The sequence below is a fragment of the Callospermophilus lateralis genome, chromosome 3 (assembly GCF_048772815.1).
Source record: "Callospermophilus lateralis isolate mCalLat2 chromosome 3, mCalLat2.hap1, whole genome shotgun sequence".
NCBI lineage: Eukaryota > Metazoa > Chordata > Mammalia > Rodentia > Sciuridae > Callospermophilus > Callospermophilus lateralis.
Window position 1 is genome coordinate 177,035,769 of NC_135307.1, and position 22,823 is coordinate 177,058,591.

A 22,823-nucleotide genomic window follows, 5' to 3' on the forward strand; every position below is an offset into this window, starting at 1 on the left:
GAGTTTCACATATCTTGATGACCCAGCACTATTTAAGCATTTTGATGAAAGGGCAATTACATTAACTCTAACACCACAACTTACAGATATGGAAAAAGTTATTTATGGGCAGGATAACAAAAATAAATCTCATGAAAAACTTGGAGAATATATGTTTTCTCCATTTTACCTGCCATAATACTAATTTTTAAAGCACTCCAATTTCCACCTACTACTTGACCTCCCTAAAAAGGTTGTTACCTTTCCTACTGTGGAGAAAAACTCTTCCAAATCTCTTGGTCGAATTCTTGCTGCCAACTGCATGCAGAAAACTGTCCTGGCATCTCTTTCCTCAGGAGTTAGATTATCAATAGGTTCCCTAAGAATAAAGAACACAGAATTAACTTTATAACTTGTTCTTTTCAAGTAATTTTTAAAAGTATATTTTCAGTAAGCAGAATAAACTTTTTATCAAAATTAATACCTATGTCCAAGTCCATATTTACTAAATTTTGTTATACACAATGTCTGTAATTCATTTCCATGTGACTCAATTCCTTCAACAGAATAATAACTGACTAAATCTTTTTTTTTGTAAGAGGGAGTGAGGGAGAGGGGGAGAGGGAGAGAGGGAGAGGGAGAGAGAGAAAGAGAACGAATGAATTTTAATATTTATTTTTTAGTTTTTCTGGTGGACACAACATCTTTGTTTGTATGTGGTGCTGAGAGGATCGAACCCGGACAGCATTCATGCCAGGCGAGCACGCTACCGCTTGAGCCACTCCTCAGCCCACTAAATGTATCTTCTAATCAGGACATTCTATCAGGACAGATCTCCACTTAACTTACAATGTTCAAAGTAGTCATTTCTCTACAATATTAAAGGTAACTCAGACAACTTAACAGTTTAATGACAGTAATACAAACCCTGACCACAAGTACCAGACATGCAAAATCTGTATAGTGGATGTTTCCCCACAACAAAACCATAAGGCCATTAAATTGTTTAAAAATAAAAAATGATAAAGACAAAAATAATAAAACCACAAATGATAAAAAGTACTTCACGTAAGGAAAGCTAGTTTATTTTACAAAAATAAGCTAGATGTGTATAATTTAATTATATTAAGCTTATAAAACTCAACAAGTACGGGCTGGGGATGTGGCTCAAGTGGTAGCGCGCTCGCCTGGCATGCGTGCGGCCTGGGTTCGATCGAGGGTTGGATCCTCAGCACCACATACAAAAAAACAAAGACGTTGTACCGCCAAAAACTAAAAAATAAATATTAAAATATTAAAAAAAAAAAAACTCAACAAGTTTAGCATATGAATCATGATTTTTTTAAATAATTGAAGACCACAGAAACAGTAATCATAACTAAATCAAAAGCTAAAAATCGGCCAGGGCTACACATCAATGGCAGAGCACTTGCCTAGCATGTGTAAGGCACTGGGTTTGATCCTCAGCACCACATAATATATTAAATAAAGGCATTCTGTCCATCTACAAGTATATTTAATTTTTTTTAATTAAAAAAGGAAATTACTTTAACAAGTATCAATAAGAAAAAGACAAATACAGAACATACTTCTAAATGCTCAATAGAAAAAAAACAAAAGCACAACAGATAAATATCTATTAAGATCTTCTCTGGGTGCTAGGTTTGTGGTTTTGTGGTAGACCACTTGCCTAGCAAGTGTGAGGCACTTGGTTTGATTCTCGGCACTGCATATAAATAAGTGTCCACATACAACTAAAAAATATTTTTTAAAAAGAATATCTCTGGGCAGGCACACAACAACAAGTCTGTCATCCCAGTGGCTTGGAAAGCTAAGACAGGAGGATCATGTGTTGAAAGCCATCCTATAAAACTGAGAGAGGCACTTTGCAACTCTAAAATCCAAAATAGGGCTAGGGATGTGACTCAGTCATACACCCTGTCCCCCAAAAGAATATTTCTGTTCCAAAGTACCTAGGTCCTCACTTAATCCTTAAAGATATAAGCCTACAAGCTGGGGTTTTGGCTCAGTGGTAAAGAACCTGTCTAGCATGTGTAATGCACTGGGTTCACATCTCAGCACGAATAAAGGTCCACTAACAACAAAAACAAGTAAACAAATGTTTTATTAGAAAGAAAATTTAAGAATCATTAAGATCTTTACCAAATCCTAAATTCTGCAGTGTAACTATAATACACAAAAACAAACAATCAACTCAAAGTTTAAACAATACTCCTTTTTTAGGACTGGGGTTGTGGTTCAATGGTAGAGTGCTTGCCTAGAACATGTGAGGCATCGGATTAGATCCTCAGCACCACGTTAAAATAAACAAATAAATAAACAGATAGATAGGTAGATAGATAAAGGCATTGTGTCCATTTATAACCAAAATATATATATTAAAAAATAATACTCCCCAGGGCTGGGGATGTGGCTCAAGTGGTAGCATGCTCGCCTGGCATGCCTGGGTTCTGTTCTCAGCACCACATAAAAATAAAAATAAAGATATTGTGTCCACCTAAAAAAAAAAAAAAAAAAAAAGAATAATAAAAAAAATACTCCTTTTTTTTAAAGATAAGTTAGAAATGAAAGGAACGAATGCTACCACAGCCAGGTGCAGTGGTGTACTCCTATAATCCCAGTATGGGGCAAGAGAATCATAAGTTCAAAGCCAGCCTCAACAACAGTGAAGCACTAAGCAACTAAGTGAGCCCTGTCTCTAAATATGATGTAATAAAGGGCTGGGGACGTGGCGCAGTGGTTAAGTTCCCCAGTTCAATCCCTGGTACCAAAAAAAAAAAAAAAAAAAAGCTATTATACAGAAAAATTTTCCTTGAACAAAAATGATACTTGGGGGCTGGGGATGTGGCTCAAGCGGTAGCGCGCTTGCCTGGCATGCGTGCGGCCCGGGTTCGATCCTCAGCACCACATACAAACAAAGATGTTGTGTCCGCCGAAAACTAAAAAATAAATATTAAAAAAACAAAAATTCTTTCTCTCTCTCTTTAAAAAAAAAATGATACTTGGGGGCGGGGGCTGGGGCTGTAACTCAGTGGTGCAGTGCTTGCCTCGCATACTGGGTTTGATTCTCAACACCACATAAAAATAAATATTTTTTTTTTAAATGACATACTTGACAGGACTTTTATTTAGGAGACAAATAATCCATGTAAAGCTTTGAGAATCTGAGCATAAGAATAGCCTGGGATTGAACACAGGGCCTTATGTATGCAAGGAAAGCACTCTACCAACTGAGCTATATCCCCAGCCCTAATTCAGAAAAGTAGAGCTACTGGGGATGGAGTTGTAACTCAGCACAAGAGCACTTGCCTCCTACGTGTGAGGCTCTGTGTTCAATTCCTAGTACCACATGTAAATAAGCAAATAAAATAAAGATCCATTCATAACAAAAAAAATTATAAAAAGTAGAGCTATTTAAAACTTGTTACACAACTACTTTGACTTTTTCTTTATTTACTAATAACAAAAATTGGTCAAGTCTTTTGAGCCTTTCTTTAGCTACTGAAAATTCTGTTAACTCAAATAAATTATCTACACATCATAATAGTATTTCGCTCTTTTTAAATAAACGAAATTAAAATGAAAGCTATTGAAAACTCACATGACAATTCACATTGACTTCAAGGTATTGATACTACTAAAGAAAACAACATATATAACGTGATCCAAATTATTGGGGTTAAATTCAGAAGTCACATGAACTGCAAAAGTGTTTTTCCCCCACCCCTTTTCTCATTTTGGCAAAACCCATATAAAGCTAAGTTTAAAAGAAGGGGGGGGAAAAAAAGGGACAACAGCTACCTCACAGGACTCTTGTCTTTTCTGAATGGACTTTTGCTTCGGGAACGTCGTCTGCTGCAAAGTTAAAAAGTTTCAGAAGTTACTCCAAACATGTAAATCACAGAAGTTCCTTGAAAAACAATTTAAACAATTCAGAAGTATGTTTAAAAACCTTAATTTGATGCTATGAGGCAACCCAATCTTTCCTCGGATGGCACTGTTAAATTTTGGTCCGGAGCTAAAAAGGAAACACAAAATTACACTAGTTACAGGTTTAGGGTCTTGCTAAGATCGCATTCATGCGCTCTCCAGCAAGTTTTACATTGTTAGGCTGCTTGTTTTCCACCTCATGTATGAAGAGGAAACAAAAAGACTTCGAAAAAGCTTAACTCTTTCCCAGGCATGCTTGCCCTTATATTTATCCATCCTGGACCACTTTGAGGTGCCAAGACCATAGGTTACAGCCTCAAATATTTAAGATTCTGAAAATGTTTGCACCCATTCACATATACTTTCCAAAATATATATGAATATATTCCTGAGACTTGAAAACCACACATATAAAAGTAGATCCCTCTGAACTTTCCTCACACCAGCAGTAACTTAAACTATTTTGTGTGCAGATCCCAAGAATCCATTTGTAGATACTTTCTTGAGAGCACATATGAAAGTTTTACATATACAACATATAGAAGTTTTTTTTGTTTCAACAACTTTTCAAAAATGGGAATTGAACCCAATGGCATTTTGCCCCTGAGCAATAGCGCCAGCCTTTTTTGAGACAGGGTCTCACTAAATTGCTCAGGAGGCTGGCTTAAAGTACTGAGGCTGACCTTGAACTTGCAATACTCCTGTTTCAGCCTCCTGAGTCACTGGGATTACAGGTATGTGCCATCACACCCAGCTAAAAAGGGAAAAATTCCTTACATAGTCACTAGAATTTTATCTATGCAATAATCTTACACAGCAAAAGGCACACTTTAGTGCATTGTACTTCATTTCTCTGTAACAAAATATTCCATAAAAATTGTGTGATGGCAACTCTTCAGAAAATCTGAGAATTTCATGAATTAAAAAAGTATTTTGGAACAGATATTAGGTGACTTTTATAAAATTGGTAACTTTTGTGCCTTGTAAACAAGAAGCTAACTTATAGGGACCAGTTGGATATATGTACTTTAGTGCTCATCCTGCTATCCTACTCCAGAGTAGCAAAATTAAATGAGCCCATGAGGGGCTGGATTGTGGCTCAGCGGTAGAGCGCTTGCCTAGCATGTGTGAGGTGCTGGGTTCAATCCTCAGCACCACCTAAAAACAAATAAAATAAAGATATTATGTCCAACTAAAACTAAAAATATATACATTAAAAAACAAAGAGGCCACGAAACACGTTTGGTTTAGTTTTCATGAAAACTTCTACTTATAATAACCAAGCACTTCCAAATACAATTCTTTTATAATGAGAAAGGTTCTTTCCAATTCAGACAAATGATAATTGAATATACATTTTCAGGATAAATTAAAATTCAAGAAAGAATCTATACACTACTTCCTTTCCCTTTAATTCTGAATCAATCTCCATGATAGCCTCCATAGTTAAAAATCACCTGAAACTGGAAACAAATTTTAAATTTAAATTTTAAACCATTAAGATCAGGATTATAAGCAGAAATTAAATATGCATTCAAATTAGAAACAGTTGAAGGTAACTACTTCCATTTGGTTCATTCTGGCAAAATGATGTTATATATTCCCATTTTAGTAATACAATAACTTGAGGAACTGGACAAAAAGCAAAGAATTTTAATACAGCATTTAGAATTAAAATAGCTTTGTGGTTCATTTTCAGATAGTGAAAAATTATATTAAAAAGGCATGTTGGAGAAACCTAGAAAACAGGTAGTTCAATTCATTAAACATGAAAAGATCCACAATCAGCAATCTGCTACTAACTCCAAGTGCCTTCAATATCAAAACATTCCATAATTCCAGAAAGTACTCTTAAGTAATTTTACATTACTATCTCATTTATTACTCATTATCAGCTTACTCCAAGTTAGTTCCTTCTTAAAAGACAAGAAAAAAAGAGAGCTAAGTATCTTTCAAAAGAACCAGGACTGTTTCAGGTCTCTCTGAATTCTATTCTCAATCATTCAAAATTTAAAACTGAAAGTATGTATATCCCATATAGTTTATAACTGTGATTAAATAGGAAATAACATCAAAGCATTAAGGATTACTAGTAGTTTCAATTCATTCTTAGAATTGTCTTTCCAAAGTTAATACAGGTATCTTTTAACTTCCTTCCGACTTGTTTAACCACATCAAATATCCTGTAGTGATTTAATCTTCAAAGCACTTTTAGAGTATCTTACTACTATTAAAGAGGGCTTAAAAATAATGTGTGATGAGCCTAACAAATGATCTTTATCAAGGAACACATGTAACAATTCATAAACTATCTTTAGTTTCAGCTGGAAAGAGCCAGATATGTAACTTAATATTAATTAATCACATTTGTAATCTATACACCTAAGTTTTAAATCTTATATATTTAATAAAGAATATTTTATAGCTCACACACCTTTAAGCTTTCTTTTTTCAATCATGATAGTGCTTCAATCTAACTTCGATGGGCATACAATTAGAATTTTAGCTAGATTGACAGAAAATAAGCTAGTATACCTGGTAAAATAGAAGTTTCATTTATTTCTTCAAACACTGTACCTTTGCTTTTCTAATCTTTAATGCCAACATCCTTAATTTTTAATACTTTTAACCACTTACTGAAAAATAAAGTCTCCTAATTCAAATCTCTTAAGTTAAATTGCTCCCAAATACCCAGAGAATGACCCTCCAACCAAAAATCATAATTATAGTTACATACTAGGGACTTCTATAGCGGCCTCGGAATCTTCGATCTCGACTTCTTGAGCGGCTACGTCTCCTTTCTTTGCTTCTACTTCGCTTCCGTTCCCGGCTTTTGCTCTTTTTCCTTTCTCTATCTCTACTTCGCTTTCGTTCCTTACTTTTGCTTCGCTTTCGTTCATGACTGCGACTTCTGCTCTTGCTTTTTTTTCTCCTGAGAAGAAAACAAATCATCATTATCTTGCTGTTTTAAAACCCCATCAAAATATGCTTTTTTTTAACACTCAGAATTTTTAGCCTTTTACAAACTCATTTTGTTATTAACTATCATACAATGATACATAATCATATTTTTAAAAAATTTCTAGATGTGGTTAACACTACCCCCATCTTTGCCTTATAACTGAAAATGATCAATCAATGCATTGTGAGCCATAGTGTTTTAAGAGCAGGAACTGCAAGGATTTCCTGAGTCAGCTACAGCTTAAATGAAAAATAGGACTAGTTGCCAGGTACAAGAAAAACCTGAGCATTTTAGTAAAACTTTCATGTTAACCACCTAAGAAGCATTATTATAATCCACAAGGTAAAGTACTAAAATCAAGTTACAATAAATCCATGAGTAATAGTAGTTGTTCACATATAAAAATTTTCATAATACTAAGTCCATTTTTAAACAATTTACAGAACATTTTATACTTTCAAAGGGCCACACAGGCATCAACATTTTGCTTTTCATAAGCAAAGAAACAATAACAAAGGACACTTAGAACTAATGCAGTTGAATGCACTTTGAAACTATTAGACATTCAAGTGACCATTTAAATTTTAAAGTTGTAATAAATACACCAGAAAATGTAGAATGCCATTTTTACACCAGTTTACACAAGCCTGTGGAGTGCAATAAAATAATCAACTTGACCTTCACAAATTTTTATAAAATCTCAACTCTGAAAGGTAAAAAAAAAATAGTTTTTTTTATATATCATTATTAAATTCTTCACAGTATTCTACCCTTCATTTCATAATTAAATCTTACAATCTATATCTGTGTCATTATCTAATTAGAGGTGCCTTCAGATTTTCAATATAAATTAAAAGACATTTCAAAATAAAATTTATTCCACTAAAATGTCCATGTGTAGTGGTTTAAAGATTGAATACTGAGAATGCTACATCATTATCTGGAAATTTAATTAACTGTTGAGTCCTTAAAGTAGTTAGCATAAGAGCAACTGAGGTCCGCTTCAGAGAACCAACCCATAAGCAGGTCACCTTAGAGTGCATTGAAAATAGAAAATGAAGACACCCACCTTCTGGAATCTTGAAACCCACACTCCAATCACAAGGAGATGTAGAGCTTTCCAAGGAGGCAGAAACTTTGTCTAAAATTTCAAGATAATCCACCTGACTGTCAGAAATGTATATGCTAGGCAGCACATGACAGAAAATTAGGCTACACTCTTATTTATATAGAAGTCAAAGCAATGCCCAGAAGGGCAACAGATAACATTCCATTTTGCCTCAAAAACCTGACACTATCTCTTACAAAATTCTGTGAGATGGTTAAAAAAGTATGTGTTTATAACCATACATAATTCAAATTAGGGGACAAGATAAAAAGTATTTTATTCCCCACAAAAGACACTATTAATAAAGATTTTCTCTCTTCACAGATGGCCCATAGCACAGGTAGCCAACCTCTATATTTAACTCTCACAGACCCCAAAATGTACTCTGCCAAAGAAAAAGACTTCAAAAATCAGAGAGCTAATTTTAACTTAAGATCTTCCTAGGACTTTTTGTAAATGAGTTCCCACCCACATCTGAAGGCAACCCCCGACAGGTAAAAAGACAACAATGTACTAAGACATTAAGGAAACATTATCTTCTACATAAAAGTCCAGACAAAGTTATATAAGAAACCAGTATACTTCTCTGTAACAAATTCCAGCTTCAAAGAATACGTGTTAGGTTTACTAAAGAACTGTTATCAAAATCCATACTAATAGTCAAATCCTGTTACAACTTAAATGGGACTTTCCAAAGTCTTTAGTGGCAGTGGAATTTTGTACTGAACATCATTGAAGTAAATGGTCCACTGGTCTGGGCCTTTGGACTTTTTGGTTATATGGCCTCTGCTGTAAAGGTGTTTTGCTATAACTGGATTTGACCTCTTCCATGTAAGAAGATCTAAATTTTAAATGCAAAGTATTCTGGAAAATAAGAAAAAAAAATAGAAAAGTCATTTATCCCAAATTTTATAATCCACACCACAGTAGCCAAATATTTCAACTGTGTCATTTTACTGTTATCCTTTTTTGAGTAGTTCTCTAATTTGAGCTGAAAGGAACAGATGCCAGTTTATACTTTGCAAAATTGGTTACACTAACAAATACTTCCATGAGGGCAACCTCAGGTACTTAAGTTACTGTACAAAGCATATTTTGAGGTCTTGCCAAACTCAGGAGTGTAGCTCTTCAATAACAAGCTAATTGGTAACCTTCGTGTTATATGAAACAGTTCCTTTTATTATTGGGATACAATGAAGTGTTACATGTTCAGAAACACTATTTTTTAAAAAATAAACACAGTGGACTATTTCTCACTGGGAACTTTCATATTACCTTATTAAGAACTACATCAAGAGTCAGTGGCTTTTTTAAACAGTTTTAGGGTGGAAAAATGCAAAGTAGCATTTTCCTTTGTAAGACAATTTTTCCTAAAGGCAAAAATTTTTATGTTCAAATTTGAAAAATAAAGTTCCTTCAGAAAAAAATTTTTTAAAAAGCTCCAGACTAAACAAAGGTATCATTTATACAACCAGATTTAATTTAGGACAGAAACTCTGACAAAAATATTTTATAGGTTTTAAAAGAGTATTGGGAAACAGGCCTCCCTCAAAGAATCATATGGCCAATTAAATTACGGATTCTTCTTATTTAGTCCCTCAGGACTAAATTTTTTTGGTAACAGGGATTGAACCCAGGGCCACTTAATCACTGGGCCATATTCCCAGTCCTGAGACAGGGTCTTGCCAAGTTGCTGAGGCTGACTTTAAGTTTGGGAATCTCCTGACTCAGCCCCCAAGCCACTAGATTATAGGCATGTACTGCCACACCCAGCCCTCAGGATTCTTTACATTACATTAAATTAAGGTCACCAAATACCATTTATGCAGAGCCTGATGCTTGATTTCCTTATAAAAGCTTGCTGGCCTTGAAGACTTTAGATGCAGAACAAATATAAACTCTAGATGACATTAGGGGCAAGGGGTAACTTCAGAAAATGGTACAATAAAAGTCTGCATCCTAAAGTGTATGACCTCATCCTTTTGACATTTAAGGTAAAATCATAGTTTTTACCTAGCTGAGAGGTATGACATCTACAAGGGATAATTTATGTCAATACAGAAACCTGTTCCTGGGTTTTTTGATTCAAAAACTCAGATCAGAAACACTAAGAAAACATTACTTTTGTAAAGGTTTAAAACCAGATGACATAAACTGTGAATTAATTAGCTGGTTATCTCATACAATCAAGATGAAACCTAACCTGATACCCACATTCACCTGTGATAAATAAGAAACTAAATTATTACCACATAAGCCTGTACCAGGAAAAAAGGATGTTTTCCACAAATTATCCATTACTACCATTATTTTAAGGGCATTATAAAAAGAATTACTGGCCCAGCAAACCCAAATCCAAAAATTTTCTCATCTATTTTATGAAATTATTATCAACCTACCTAACAAAGCTGTTGTGAGGATGACTGAGGTAGTTATGAAGCACTTTGAGCTCTTAGGAGAAAAAGAGCCAAAAAGAATCAAATTAAGTGGCCATCTTAATATTTTTCTTTTTTTATTTATTTGTTCTTTTTAGTTATACATGACAGTACAGTCTATTTTGACATTTATACAAACATGGTAATTTTTCATTATATATTATGGGGTCAGAAATGTTGACAAAATGCTTTAACATATAAAAACAGGCTAGTGAAACAATGCTCATAACATGACCACAGCACGTGTAAGAATCACTAACCTTAGACCTGAAAGGAAACTTCAACAACTGATAGGCTCCAACCTTATAAAGGGGATCCAGTTAATCTGTTAACAGTCTGTAGCAGCAATTTTCTAGAATGGGTTACATATATACTCCCCAAAATTGCTTAAAATACTCAAAATTTTCAAAAGTACATTCTCACTATTAAATCTACTGCAGTTTAAAATGCCTAAGTAGTATTTATGTATGCTATCTCATCACTACCAAAGGTGCTTTTAGACAGCAAGGAGCAGAATTCCTTTAATGATTCAGGACACTGCCCATGGCCTGGTTATAAAATTTCTAATATTACCTCTGTCTCCTAAGTTCAACAAATAAAATAGTTTTATCAACATTATCACCAAATATTAAGCCAAAGTGAAATTTACAACAAACAAAAGTTCTAATGCAGGAATTCTTTTGTCTTGGGTTCTGGGGATTTAAACCAGAGGCATTCTACCATTGAGGTACATCCTCACACCTTTTTATTTTGAGACAGTCTCAAAATAATTGCTGAGGCCAACATAAATTTGCCTCCTGCGTCAGCCTCTTAAGTAGCTGGGATTACAGGCGTGTACACAGCACCTAGCTCATTCTGTTGTTTTTTTGAGGTAGTGTCTTGCCACGTTGCCCAGGCTGGCCTCAAATTTGCAATCCTCTGCCTTGTCCTCCAAGTGGCTAGGATTATAGGTGGGTGGCACCACGCCCATCTTAAAACAAATTCTTAACCAGATTATCATAATGGACTTGAAAGGGAAGGTATCCAGATGTTCCCTGAAACCACAATATCCTGAAATCTAGGCAAAAGAATCCATAGTCTATCCTCAAGGAGTTTCTCTTCCCAAAAGGTAAAAGAATCAGTTTTCTAAGAGGAAAAAAAGAGTATCAGAAGAGAACCTCAGTTTGATGCTTTAGCCACAGGAACACAACTTAAGACCTCAATCACATAAAGTTCATCACCACCCCCCAGGTCCCTTCTTAAAACTTACTTTTTGCTACGTTCTTCATGACCGTTAGCACTGCTCAACTTGTTCTCATCCTAAGCAGGGTTGATAGAAGAACATCATGAGGACGTAGTGGTAACATTTCAAGATGTCAAAGGGTAAAGGGAATAGGAATAAGAAAATACAAAACAATTTTAAAACTAATTACTTATTTATAGTTTAACATGGAAGGCTATAAAAAAATTTAGATGGTATAACCACTTTGTTGCTTACAATTAAGTCATCAAGATACAAAAATAAAAATCTCTCCACATTAACATGTTAAAATTTTACTTTCTTACATAGTTAGGTGTTAAGTTATCCACATTTACAATGCTGAAGTGGTTAAATGTAATTTCTATAAAATATGAATAAAGTCTTGTTTTGAGTTTTATTCCAAGTGCTATGGTCCCTTTTGTCAGTACCATGGCTCTATTTCTGCCTAAGCCCCAAGTGGCCATGCTAGCAGCCAGCCACTATCGATTTCCTGTGACCGATGCCATTCCTGAGATCTTCGCCCATTTCCGTTGGAGGGTTGGGACTGTAAGAGCTTGATGCCACCTCTGTCACACATCTCGCCCTGAAGCAAACAGGGATTCACACTGCTTTAGTAATGTTGACTCCCAAGAACCCACGAAAGTTAATTAATAATCCACCAGTCCAACCTAAACATTTCCTACTTCCATACCTGTTTACATGGAATTACATCCACGTTAAACTAAGACACAAGAATTTTAACATTAAAACAGAAAGCAGCTCTTCAAGAGTCTAAACATTACAAAACTACATTCACTATTTAAAGTTATCAGAATTCATCCAAAAGGTACCACATGGTCGTGCTACACACTCCAAAACAAATGTATTATTTTTAAAAGGTTTAGCGCAATGTTTATTTTAAAGTTTGATCACATCAGCTATAGGAGCATAACTGCTAACTTACAGTTGTGACACCAGTGATAATGCATGCATACTGATATTTTCACCACCAATTGGGTGAAAGAATGAAAAGACAGCTTACTTTTACTGTGCTACTGAAATGGGTCATACTATATTAGCCAAAATAATTCCTTTGTAGTTTTTAAGTGTGAAAAACTATGGCAGGGACTAATTATAAACAAAACAATATGGAGAACAGTAAAACAGTCATCAAGTGACTCTAAGCTGTGATACTGCCTCTTTTGCCTTTTTTTTTTTTTTTCTTTTTTAAATTTCTATTCAGGGATCCAAGAATTTTATAATTATTAACTGAGAAGCAGATCTCCACCTGCCTGGTAAGATTTACTATCACCAGTCTTTTATATATTATGTGTGTATATATATGTATAAATTTTAAAAATCTCACCCATTTCTTCTCAAAAGACTTATTAAAAGATTTACTTGCCATAGACTGGTTATACTTTGTTATTCTTGGACCCCTGCTATTTTCCCAAACCACTACATTCACCTTTTTGCTATACCAAACTGGAGGTGGTAATTCTTAGTTGAGTCATTTTACCTAGGGGACCACGGTACAGCGATAAGTCACTCAATTACTACCTTATGATTGACAGTTCACACTGGAATCAAAGGTGAATTCATGGGAGTAGAGGTGAGATATCGTTAGGCAAGTCTACAAAGAGAGATAGATGGGCATTTATTCATCACGCTGAAGTGAAACTACTGCACAATATTATTACATCAATAGCATATATTTACTTTTGTAAGTTACACGTAATGCATCTCTGATAAGATAAATCAAGAGGGCTCCGGGGAGGTTAGTTTACATTTCAGCAGTAGTTTCGTGAATAATGCTAAATTAAGAAATATATAGACCTCACCGACATGTTTTTTCTCACCTTCTTGTAAGGAGCCTCAAGCATTGCTTCAATATCAATATCGTCTGCCATTTTCTCTAAACGCCTAGGAAAAAACAAGACAATCCTATGAGTAAACATTTTTCAATTAAGGTGTTTTTTTTTTTCTTGGCCGACAGGCTCCAAAACTTGATAAAATCCTTCAAAGCCCTACAATGACTAAACTGACACGCATTTTATCAGGCTTGGCTTGCCCATTTAAAACGCCCCTTACAACACATGAAAAGACTTCAATGACCGATTTTTAAAACCCCGCAATGAACCCCTAAAATCAGAGGCTCCAGAGAGAGCGCCTCTTTCGGCACAAAACCCGCGCTGCCATTTTAGGGGCCAAGGGAAACTCCCTCTGTTGGGAGGGGTTGTGTACCAAGGCAGCGTTCGACTGGCGCCATGTTGGGAGGTCGCGGACGGCGCAGGCCTCAAAGGGACAGGACTCCATCTGCCCCAGGTCTCCCTAGGGTCTTTGCTCCCCACCACGAATACGGACAATACCCGACCAGAAAATAAGGGCGCGGCCACCGAAATGGAGTCTATTTCGCCAGAAGTACCCCCTATCCTGGCAGTCGCTAAAAACCGCCAGAAGTGCCTCTGAGCACCGATAAGCAGCAAACCTTGGGAAAGCTCTGAAAATACGTAGGTCCACGACGCCCCCCATACCTGTGCGGCCTTTTGGGTGCCTGTAGTACTTGTCCCGAGTCAGTTGCGCTGCTGCTGCCGCCGCTGCTGCTGCTAGTGCTGCTGCTGCTGCTGCTGCTGCTGCCGCCGCCGCTGCCGCTGTTGCTACTGTTAAGCCCCTAGGCCCAGGCCGCGGTACCGCCCAGCCCGTATATCGGGCTCCGAGGGCGACTAGGCCCGAGCGAATCTAAAAGAAACAATGGGATTAGAAGAACCCGTACGTAGGAGCAGGACGGCGGCTTCGGCAGCACAGGATCCACCCCTGCGACAGCGTCGGCAAGCTCCCTGAAATGGCGGCCGATGCTTCCCCGTACTCACATTCACTAACACACATACACACACACAAACACACGGGGTCTCCCAGAGCTCTCGGCACGGACTCTCGCGAGAAACTGCCCGGAGTTCCAGAACTGAGACAGAGAAGTATCGCGAGATCTAAGCAGGGCCTCTGCGGCCGTGGCTCAATCTCGCGCAATGATTGCGCCACAGACATTCCCATCCCCCATTCAGAGAGGCGCCTTGGACCCCCCCACTAGATAGTCGTCGAAATCTCGCGAGATGGGGCAGATAGTTAGGTCAAAGACAGTTGGTGCACTGTCTGTCAATCTTTCAGAGAACTCCTACCTGAGTGGAGCTCAGCCCTGGTACCCTGCTGGTGGCACCTCCTTGCAGCCATCTGAAGGTTTCCCCCACACACAGCCAACCGCCACCCCCCTCCGGCCTCCCACTCAGATGGCTGTCAAGGTCGCCATAAGGCAACCTAGTCCAAATGGCGGTAGGATAAAACGGTCATTTTCAGATTGTCAGCCTAGGGGGAAGACGAAGGGGAAAACGTATAAAAGAGACGGCGAGAAGAGACCGTACAGGGGTAGGAGGATAGAATAAGAATTGTGATTTCCCTGCCATGTGGGGACAGTGGGCTAGATAAGGCCTAGACTGTCGCTTTGAAACACCTGAGGAAACGGTGAAAGCAAAGAGAGCATGGGGGGAAAATTGCTTCCTTTCAAACTGAATCAGCGTTGAGCCCCTGAATTTAGTTTGGCCTTGTATCATTGTTTCTTCAAAAATGCCCCCATTTGGGGTTGGGGAATGTTGATCAGTTGCAGAGTGCTTGCCTAGCATATGGTAGGCCCTGGGTTCTATTTCCAGCAATGGGCGGGTAAGGGGCAATTTTCCCCTACAATTTGGCTCCTCACCACCTCTCAAAACCTAGCAGTCCAAGCATAAACTTGCCACTTGTGTTTTGGTTAATTCACAAGAGGGAGCACAGGGTCACTTTTACTCCCAGATAAAAATGTTTGAGGCTTGTTACAGTGGCTTATACTTGTAATCCCAGCGACTCAGGAGACTTGAGTCAGGAGGATCACAAGATTGAGGCCAGCCTGGGTAATTTAGCTAGGCTTTGTCTCACAATTTTAAAAGGGCTGAGGATATAGCTCAGTGGTAGAGCTCCCCTGTGTTCAAATCTCAGTACTAAAAAATATATATCTTGGGAAAAAAAGATGTCTTCAAACAAGTTTGATGAAGTTTATTAGTAAACTAATGAGGGCAAAAAAGATTTGAAATGTGATTAAATACTTTAATTGGTGTAACTGCTCCAACACTGTGTCCTTAGATAAATAACTCACCAGAACACATTCCAATTCCTCCTAAAAAATAAATGGGATTAACTGGACTCAATAGGACACTCCTATTATCCATTTACTCTTCCTAGCTACTGTGGAGGTTGAAACAGTAGGCGTACAAATTCAAGGCTAACCTAGGCAATTCAGCAAGACCCTGTGTCAAAATGTAAAAGGCCAGTTATTGGACTGGTGTTGTGGTTTAGTGGGTTGAGTGCTTGCCTAGCATATGTGAGGCACTGGGTTTAATCATCAGCACTACATAAAATGTAAATAAACAAAGTTATTATTTGGGTCACAGCTCCGGCGGAGGCAGGAGGATCGTCAGCCTCTGCAATTTAGCAAAGTGCTAGGCAACTCATTGAGATACTCTCTCTAATAAAATACAAAATAAGGCTAGGGGATTTGGCTCAATGGTCTACTCCCTGAGTTCAACCCTGGGTACTCCCCTCCAAAAAAAAGTTATTAAAAAAAGGTCAGGGATGTGGACTGGGTTGTGGCTCAGCTGTAGAGCATTCACCTAGTAAGTGCGTGGCACTGGGTTCTATCCTCAGCACCACATAAAATTACATAAATTAAGTAGAGGTATTGTGTCCAACTACAACTTAAAATATATTAAAAAAAAAAAAAAAAAGTCAGGGATGAAGCTCAGTGGTACATTTCTTGCATAGCATGTGAGAGATCCCGGGTTCAATCTCTACTACTAAGAAGAAGAAAGGGGGTAATCTTATTAGCAAGTCTAAGCTTCTCCAGACTGACCAAAGCTGGTGACACTCACTACTGAATTTTGAGGTACTACCAGGGGTCCACTGGTTAGGTAGACAAAAAATTAATGAAGGAAGGCTGAGTAGCAGAGTGGAGTTTAAAGGATACATCATACCCTTCAAATATTTTGGTTTGTTTAAGTACATGATGGGGCAAAATTTGACCTTAAATTCTAGATTTCTTATTTGTGAAGAGGAAAGATTTAAGATCCAAATCACTTGAAACTGGGCAGGATGGTATACCCTTGTAATTCCAGCAGCTTGGGAGGGTGAGGCAGGAGGATCACAAGTTCATAAACCAGCCTCAAAAATTTAGCAAGACCTGTCTCAAAATAAAAAGCTAGGGATGTGGCTCAGTGGTAGAGCATCTCTGGGTTCAATCCATGGTACCAAAGCGGGGGGGCAGAATCCAAATCACTTCATGAGTGAAAGTTTCTTAAATTCCAGTCAAGGACCATCAGTTTAGCAGACAATCAAGAACACCAGCTGAAGCTGGGCACAGTGACCCATGCCTATAATCCCAGCAATTCTGGAGGCTGAGGCAGGAGGATCAGGAGTTCAAAGCCAACCTCAGTAAAAGTGAGGTGCTAAGCAACTCAGTGTGACCCTGTCTCTAAATAAAATACAAAATAGGGCTGGGAATGTGGCTCAGTGGTTGAGTACCCCTGAGTTCAATCCCTGGTACTCACCCCACCCCCCACAAAAAAACACTACATGCTTTTCATTTTGTAAAACTTCTCTCTGGTTCATGAACAGTGTATGTAAATTCATTTCCTTTTCATCATTTTCTCATTCATTTGTCACCATCAAGAACATTATTCTGGAGCTGGGGATATAGATCAGTTGGTAGAGTACTTGCCTTGCATGTACAAGGCCCTGGGTTCAATCCCCAGCACCACACATACATACAAAAAAAAACCACATTATTCTGACTGGGCACAGTGGACCATCCTATAAAACTTGTTCACAACTGTAATCCCACTGATTCAGGAGGTTGCAGCAAAAGTATCAAGTTCAAGGACAGATATATGAGCTATAAATATAGCTCAGTTGTAGAACACTTGGCTAACCATGGGCCAGCCTCTGGATTAGATATACAGAAGTATAAAAAATGAACTAAATTTGTCTGAAATTTTAGAGAGGAGTCCATGGCATAACAACAGGCAATAGAATAGAAGACAAAATGGATATTGTACTCAGAATTTGTCTGAAAATTAAACATTTAGCTTGGGTAAGATTTTTTTTTTGGGGGGGGGTTACCAGGGATTGAACTCAGGGGTACTCAACCACTGAGCCACATCCCCAGCCCTATTTTGTATTTTATTTAGAGTCAAGGTCTAAATAAAATACAAAATATTTGAACTCAAGATCCTCCTGCCTCAGCCTCCCAAGCTTCTGGGATTACAGATGTGTACCACCACACCTGGCATAAGTTTATTTTTATATCCATGTATGACTTTGTGTGTGTGGTGCTAGGAATTGAACCCAGGGTCTTGCAATTACTAAACTAGTGCCATGTGTGACTTTTATGGGAAAAAAAGTACATTTTTGGTATTTGCATTTTAAAAATTAATTTCCAGTATATACAAGGAAGTGTATACACACACACACACACACACACACACACACACACACGTTTTGTGTTGTCTTTGTGTGTGTGGGGGGGTGGTACTGGGGACTGAACCCAGAGGTGGTCTACCACTACCACCTAGCTATGTCCCCAACTCTTTATATATATATATATATAAGACTTTTTTCTTTATTTGTGGATAGACACAGTACATTTTCTTTACTTATTTTTATGTGGTGCTGAGGATCAAACCCAGTGCCTCACACATGCCAGTAAAGTTTTCTACCACTAAGCCACAACCCAAGCCCATACTTTATATTTTTAGTTTTGGTAAATTGCCTAGACTGGCCAGTTTGGTGGCATATGCCTGTAATTCCAGCAACTTGGGAGGCTGAAGACAGGAGGATCACAAGTTCGAGGCCTGCCTCAGGAATTTAGCAAGGCCCTAAGCAACTTCGTGACACCCTGTCTCAAAATAAGAAGCCTAAAGGGCAGAGGATGTAGCTCAGTGGTAAAATGCCCTTGGGTTTAATCCTGATTGCCAAAAAATAAAATAAATAATTAAATTGCATAAACTGACCAGGTGTATTGGCACTGGGTAATCCTAGCTACTGGGCAGGAGGATCACAAGGTCAACGCCAGCCTTGGCAACTTGTTGAACCCATAAGTAACTTAGCATCAAAAAGAAAAAGGGCTGGGGACTTAGCTCATTGGTAATGATCATGTGGGTTTGATTCCTAGTACCAGAATATTTAAAAAAATAAGCCAGGATGGTAGCACACCTATAATCTCAGTGGCTCAGGAGGCTGAGGCAAAAGGATCCCGAGTTCAAAGCGATCCTCAGCAACAGCAAGGCACTGAGTAAGACCAGTGAGACCCTGTCTCTAAATAAAATACATAATACATAATAGGGTCGGACTGGGGATGTGGCTTATGGTTGAGTGGCCCTGAGTTCAATCCCTGATAACCCCTCGAAAAAAAATTTTTTAAATAAAAATAAATAAATTGTCCTGGCTGTTTGTCAAGTTTGTCAATTCAAGGCTTTTAAAATCAGGATCAGAATCTTTTTTTTAAGAGAGTTTTTCATATTTAGTTTTTAGTTATCGGTGGACACAACATCTTTGTTTTGTATGTGATACTGAGGATCGAACCCAAGCCACACGCATGCCAGGCTAGCGCGCTACCGCTTGAGCCACATCCCCAGCCCCAGGATCAGAATCTTGTGGTTTCACAATATGGCTTTGATGCTCTAACAATTCTTCCTAAGCCACTAATGGGCACAAGGAGTCTTTTCTTTTTTCTTTTTGTCTCTATGACAACAGTAAATTCAAGCCCATTTTATTCAGATGGAATTAACTTTACCATCCATATGATCTTGGTCTGATTTAGGTAGAGAAATTTATTGTATCCTCTCCACCTAGATCCTGTCTGTACTACTTACTGAATTTGGCACAAGTTGTAAATATTTACCTGCTTGTTGATCATGATATCATGAGCATTCTAATGACGTATCCTAAAGGAATTTACTTAAATTTGTGAACATAGGCTGGAGTGTTACTCAGTGGTAGAGCAAGTGTTTATCATACATGAGGCCTTGGGTTCAATCTCTAGCACCACACACACACACACACACACACACACACACATACACACACACAACTGTGAATGATTAGTCCTTAAGAAAAGATGTTTTAGAGGTATGTCCACAGTCACTTACTTGAGGTTGGTACCACAGATTATAACATTCACAATAACTGTCAAGATACATTTTCTTAAGACACCCTATGAACTATAAGGGAAACAACAATTGCTGCATTTTCCAGAGTTTCATCTTTGGTTGAAAAGTAAAGTGTTTTAGGGGCTGGGGTTGTGGCTCCAAGGTAGTGTACTTGCCTGGCATGTGTGAGGCACTGGGTTCGATTCTCAGCACCACATATAAATAAATAATAAGTAAATAAAGGTCTATCAACAACTTAAAAGTAAAGTGTTTTGAACTCCCCCTGGTTAAGACAACAAAAATTAATGTGCATTCATAATAACCAGTTCAAATGATAGCCAAAAGAATTGCTAAATCACCATTTTAAATTGAAGATAAAAATCAAAAAATTAAAAACACTGTAATTTAAAGTATAATTTGTCTATTTTATTTATTTTGTTTGTTTGTTTTTGGTACTGGGAGTTTAACCCAGGGGGTTAAATAATAAAGTGAAGGAATGGTTGGGCATAGTAGCACACGACTGTAATCCCTAAGATCTGGAGGCTGAGGAAGGAGGATTGCAAGTTCAAGGACAGCCTGGAAATGTAGAAAGACCCTTTCTCAAATATTAAAAGGGGGCTGGGGATGTGGCTCAAGCGGTGGCGTGCTCACCTGGCGTGTGTGCAGCCCAGGTTCGATCCTCAGCACCACATACAAACAAAGATGTTGTGTCCGCCGAAAACTAAAAAAAATAAATAAATATTGAAAATTCTCTCTGTCTGTCTCTCTCTCTCTCACCTCTCTCTAAAAAAAACCAAAAATCAAATATTAAAAGGACTGGGGATGAGTGGTAGAGCTTTCCTGGGCTCAATCCCCACTAATGCAAAAACAAACAAGTGAAGGATAGACAGAAACAAACAGAAAGGGTCAGGTAAAGCAATATATTTTCCCCAATAGATCCTGAATTGACGACCTGAGAAATGCAAATTAGCAGGCAGAGTATTATTTTAAAACATTTGCTCATAGAAGCAAAAATAATGTGATCAAACATAGCATTAGAAGAGATTTAAGGATTAAGCAAATTAGCAATAGAGAGGAAGATCCTGCTGACAAGGCATCACAAGATGAAGATATACCTTGAAAATGATGGTTGGGAAACAAAAGAAGCATCAACTCACAGTAATTTTCAATGAAAGGCATGTGATTCCATGATATGACTGAATGAGCTTGTACAATGAATAGCCCGGAAAGACAGAGCATCTCTGAAAGGATGCATCTAGTAGACTCATTCATTTTTGGAGCTGGGGAAAAAAAAGTCCTTGATTATTTTTTGTAGAATATTCAGAGATATAACTTCTCCAAAACCTGGCCCCGTCCAATATATAAACAATGTATCAGAGCTAAACATATACATCATAAACATGATTTAAATGCTGTGATGGGGGCCTGGGGATGTGGCTCAAGTGGTAGCGCGCTCGCCTGGCATGCGTGTGGCCCAGGTTCGATCCTCAGCACCACATACAAACAAAGATGTTGTGTCCACCGAAAACTAAAAAAAAATAAATATTATAAAAAATTCTCTCTCTCAAAAAAAAAAAAAAATGCTGTGATGGTAAAGGAAATAAGAGGCATTGCCAAGAATATGAAGAATTGGAACCCTTGTACATTAATGGTATGAATTTTTACAGTTTAATGATGGAGCTACTGTTGAAAACAATTTGGTCATTATTTTAAAAAATTAATTGTAGGGTTGGGGATGTAACTGCAATGGCAGAGTAGTTGCCTGGCATATGCAAGGCCCTGGGTTCAATTGCCAGTACAGCAATCAAAAGAAAAGAATTTGAAAAAAAGGAATGAAAGAAAAAAAGGAAAGGAAAATTGGGCATGGTAGTGCACATTTGTAATCCCATCTATTCAGGAGGTTCAAACAGAAGGACTATGAGTTTGAAGATAGCCTGAGAAATTTAACAAGACCCTGCCTCAAAGTATAAGTAGAAGGGGCTAGGAATGTAGTTCAGTGGCCCTTGAGTTTGATCCCCACCCCCCCCCCAAAAAAAAAAAAAAGCCAACAGCCAATGGTGGGAAGAAACCCAGTGATATAGTCAAGGAAAGCAGAGAAAGTGAACTAACTAAGGTCTGAGTGTGAGAGTACCTGTGATTATCTGTTTCTCCTTAATTGTTCCTACAATGACTTTCTTCACTGGTTCTATTTGGAACCTTAATTTGTTGTTGTTTTGTTTAGGTACTGAGGATTGAACTTAGGGCCTCACATATGCCCTCTATTCCTGAGATATACCCCCAGCATAGAGTCTGGATTTTGGAATTCAGATTTGACTTCAGATACTCTTTCAACCCAAGGGAACTATGGGCTGGGCAAAAGAGAAGGAGGAGGGCTGGGTTGTGGCTCAGTGGTAGAGCACTTGCCTGGCATGTGTGAGGCTCTAGGTTCGATTCTCAGCACCACATATAAATAAATAAATAAATAATAAGTATATCAACAATTTAAAAATATTTTTTAAAAGAGAAGGGAGAGAAAGAGATTTTGGGTCTTAGTAAGCATACAAAAACAAATTCAGAAAGTTCTGGGAGGCAGAGCTTCAGTTATTAACAATTCTACATATCCTCCCCTCATCCTTAAAAGCACTAATTACACTGATATAGTCAATCATACTTTTGTTTCTTTTTTTATTTTGTGGTGTTGGGAATTGAACCTAGGACCTGTGCATGTGAGGCAAGCACTGTACCAACGGCTATATCCCCAAACCTATACTTCTGTGTCTTGGCACAGTTTCCATTAGTCACTAAGTCACTTTTTCTTTTATTCTCTTTTCTTTCTTTCTTTCTTTCTTTCTTGTATTGAACCCATGGAAATGTTTATTGAAGCATCATTTATAATTATTGGAAAGGTTGTGAATTACCGTAATAGGGGAATTATTTATTGCAACATTGTTTTTAAAATCCAAAA

General features: G+C 37.7%; 1 protein-coding gene across 8 annotated transcripts in view; it reads right to left on the bottom strand.

The window, feature by feature from the left end:
- Rbm39 (RNA binding motif protein 39) overlaps nt 1-14,541 on the bottom strand; it is a 32,111-nt gene extending 17,570 nt beyond the window's left edge. For 2 of the 8 annotated variants that reach the window (XM_076851773.2, XM_076851772.2), the window contains exons 1-7: nt 14,189-14,541; nt 13,514-13,577; nt 11,685-11,734; nt 6,668-6,862; nt 3,953-4,018; nt 3,802-3,855; nt 241-358 (exon numbers count right to left, since the gene is read on the bottom strand). In XM_076851773.2, the coding sequence (XP_076707888.1) occupies nt 241-358; nt 3,802-3,855; nt 3,953-4,018; nt 6,668-6,862; nt 11,685-11,734; nt 13,514-13,564 (534 nt within the window). In that variant the 5' untranslated portion in view covers nt 13,565-13,577; nt 14,189-14,541. Of the gene's footprint in view, nt 1-240; nt 359-3,801; nt 3,856-3,952; nt 4,019-6,667; nt 6,863-10,399; nt 10,452-11,684; nt 13,288-13,513; nt 13,578-14,188 lie in introns of those variants that run through there. The other 6 variants (XM_076851775.2, XM_076851774.2, XM_077109194.1 and 3 more) reach the window with 5 other exon arrangements.
- Between the last annotated feature and the right edge of the window lie 8,282 nt (nt 14,542-22,823).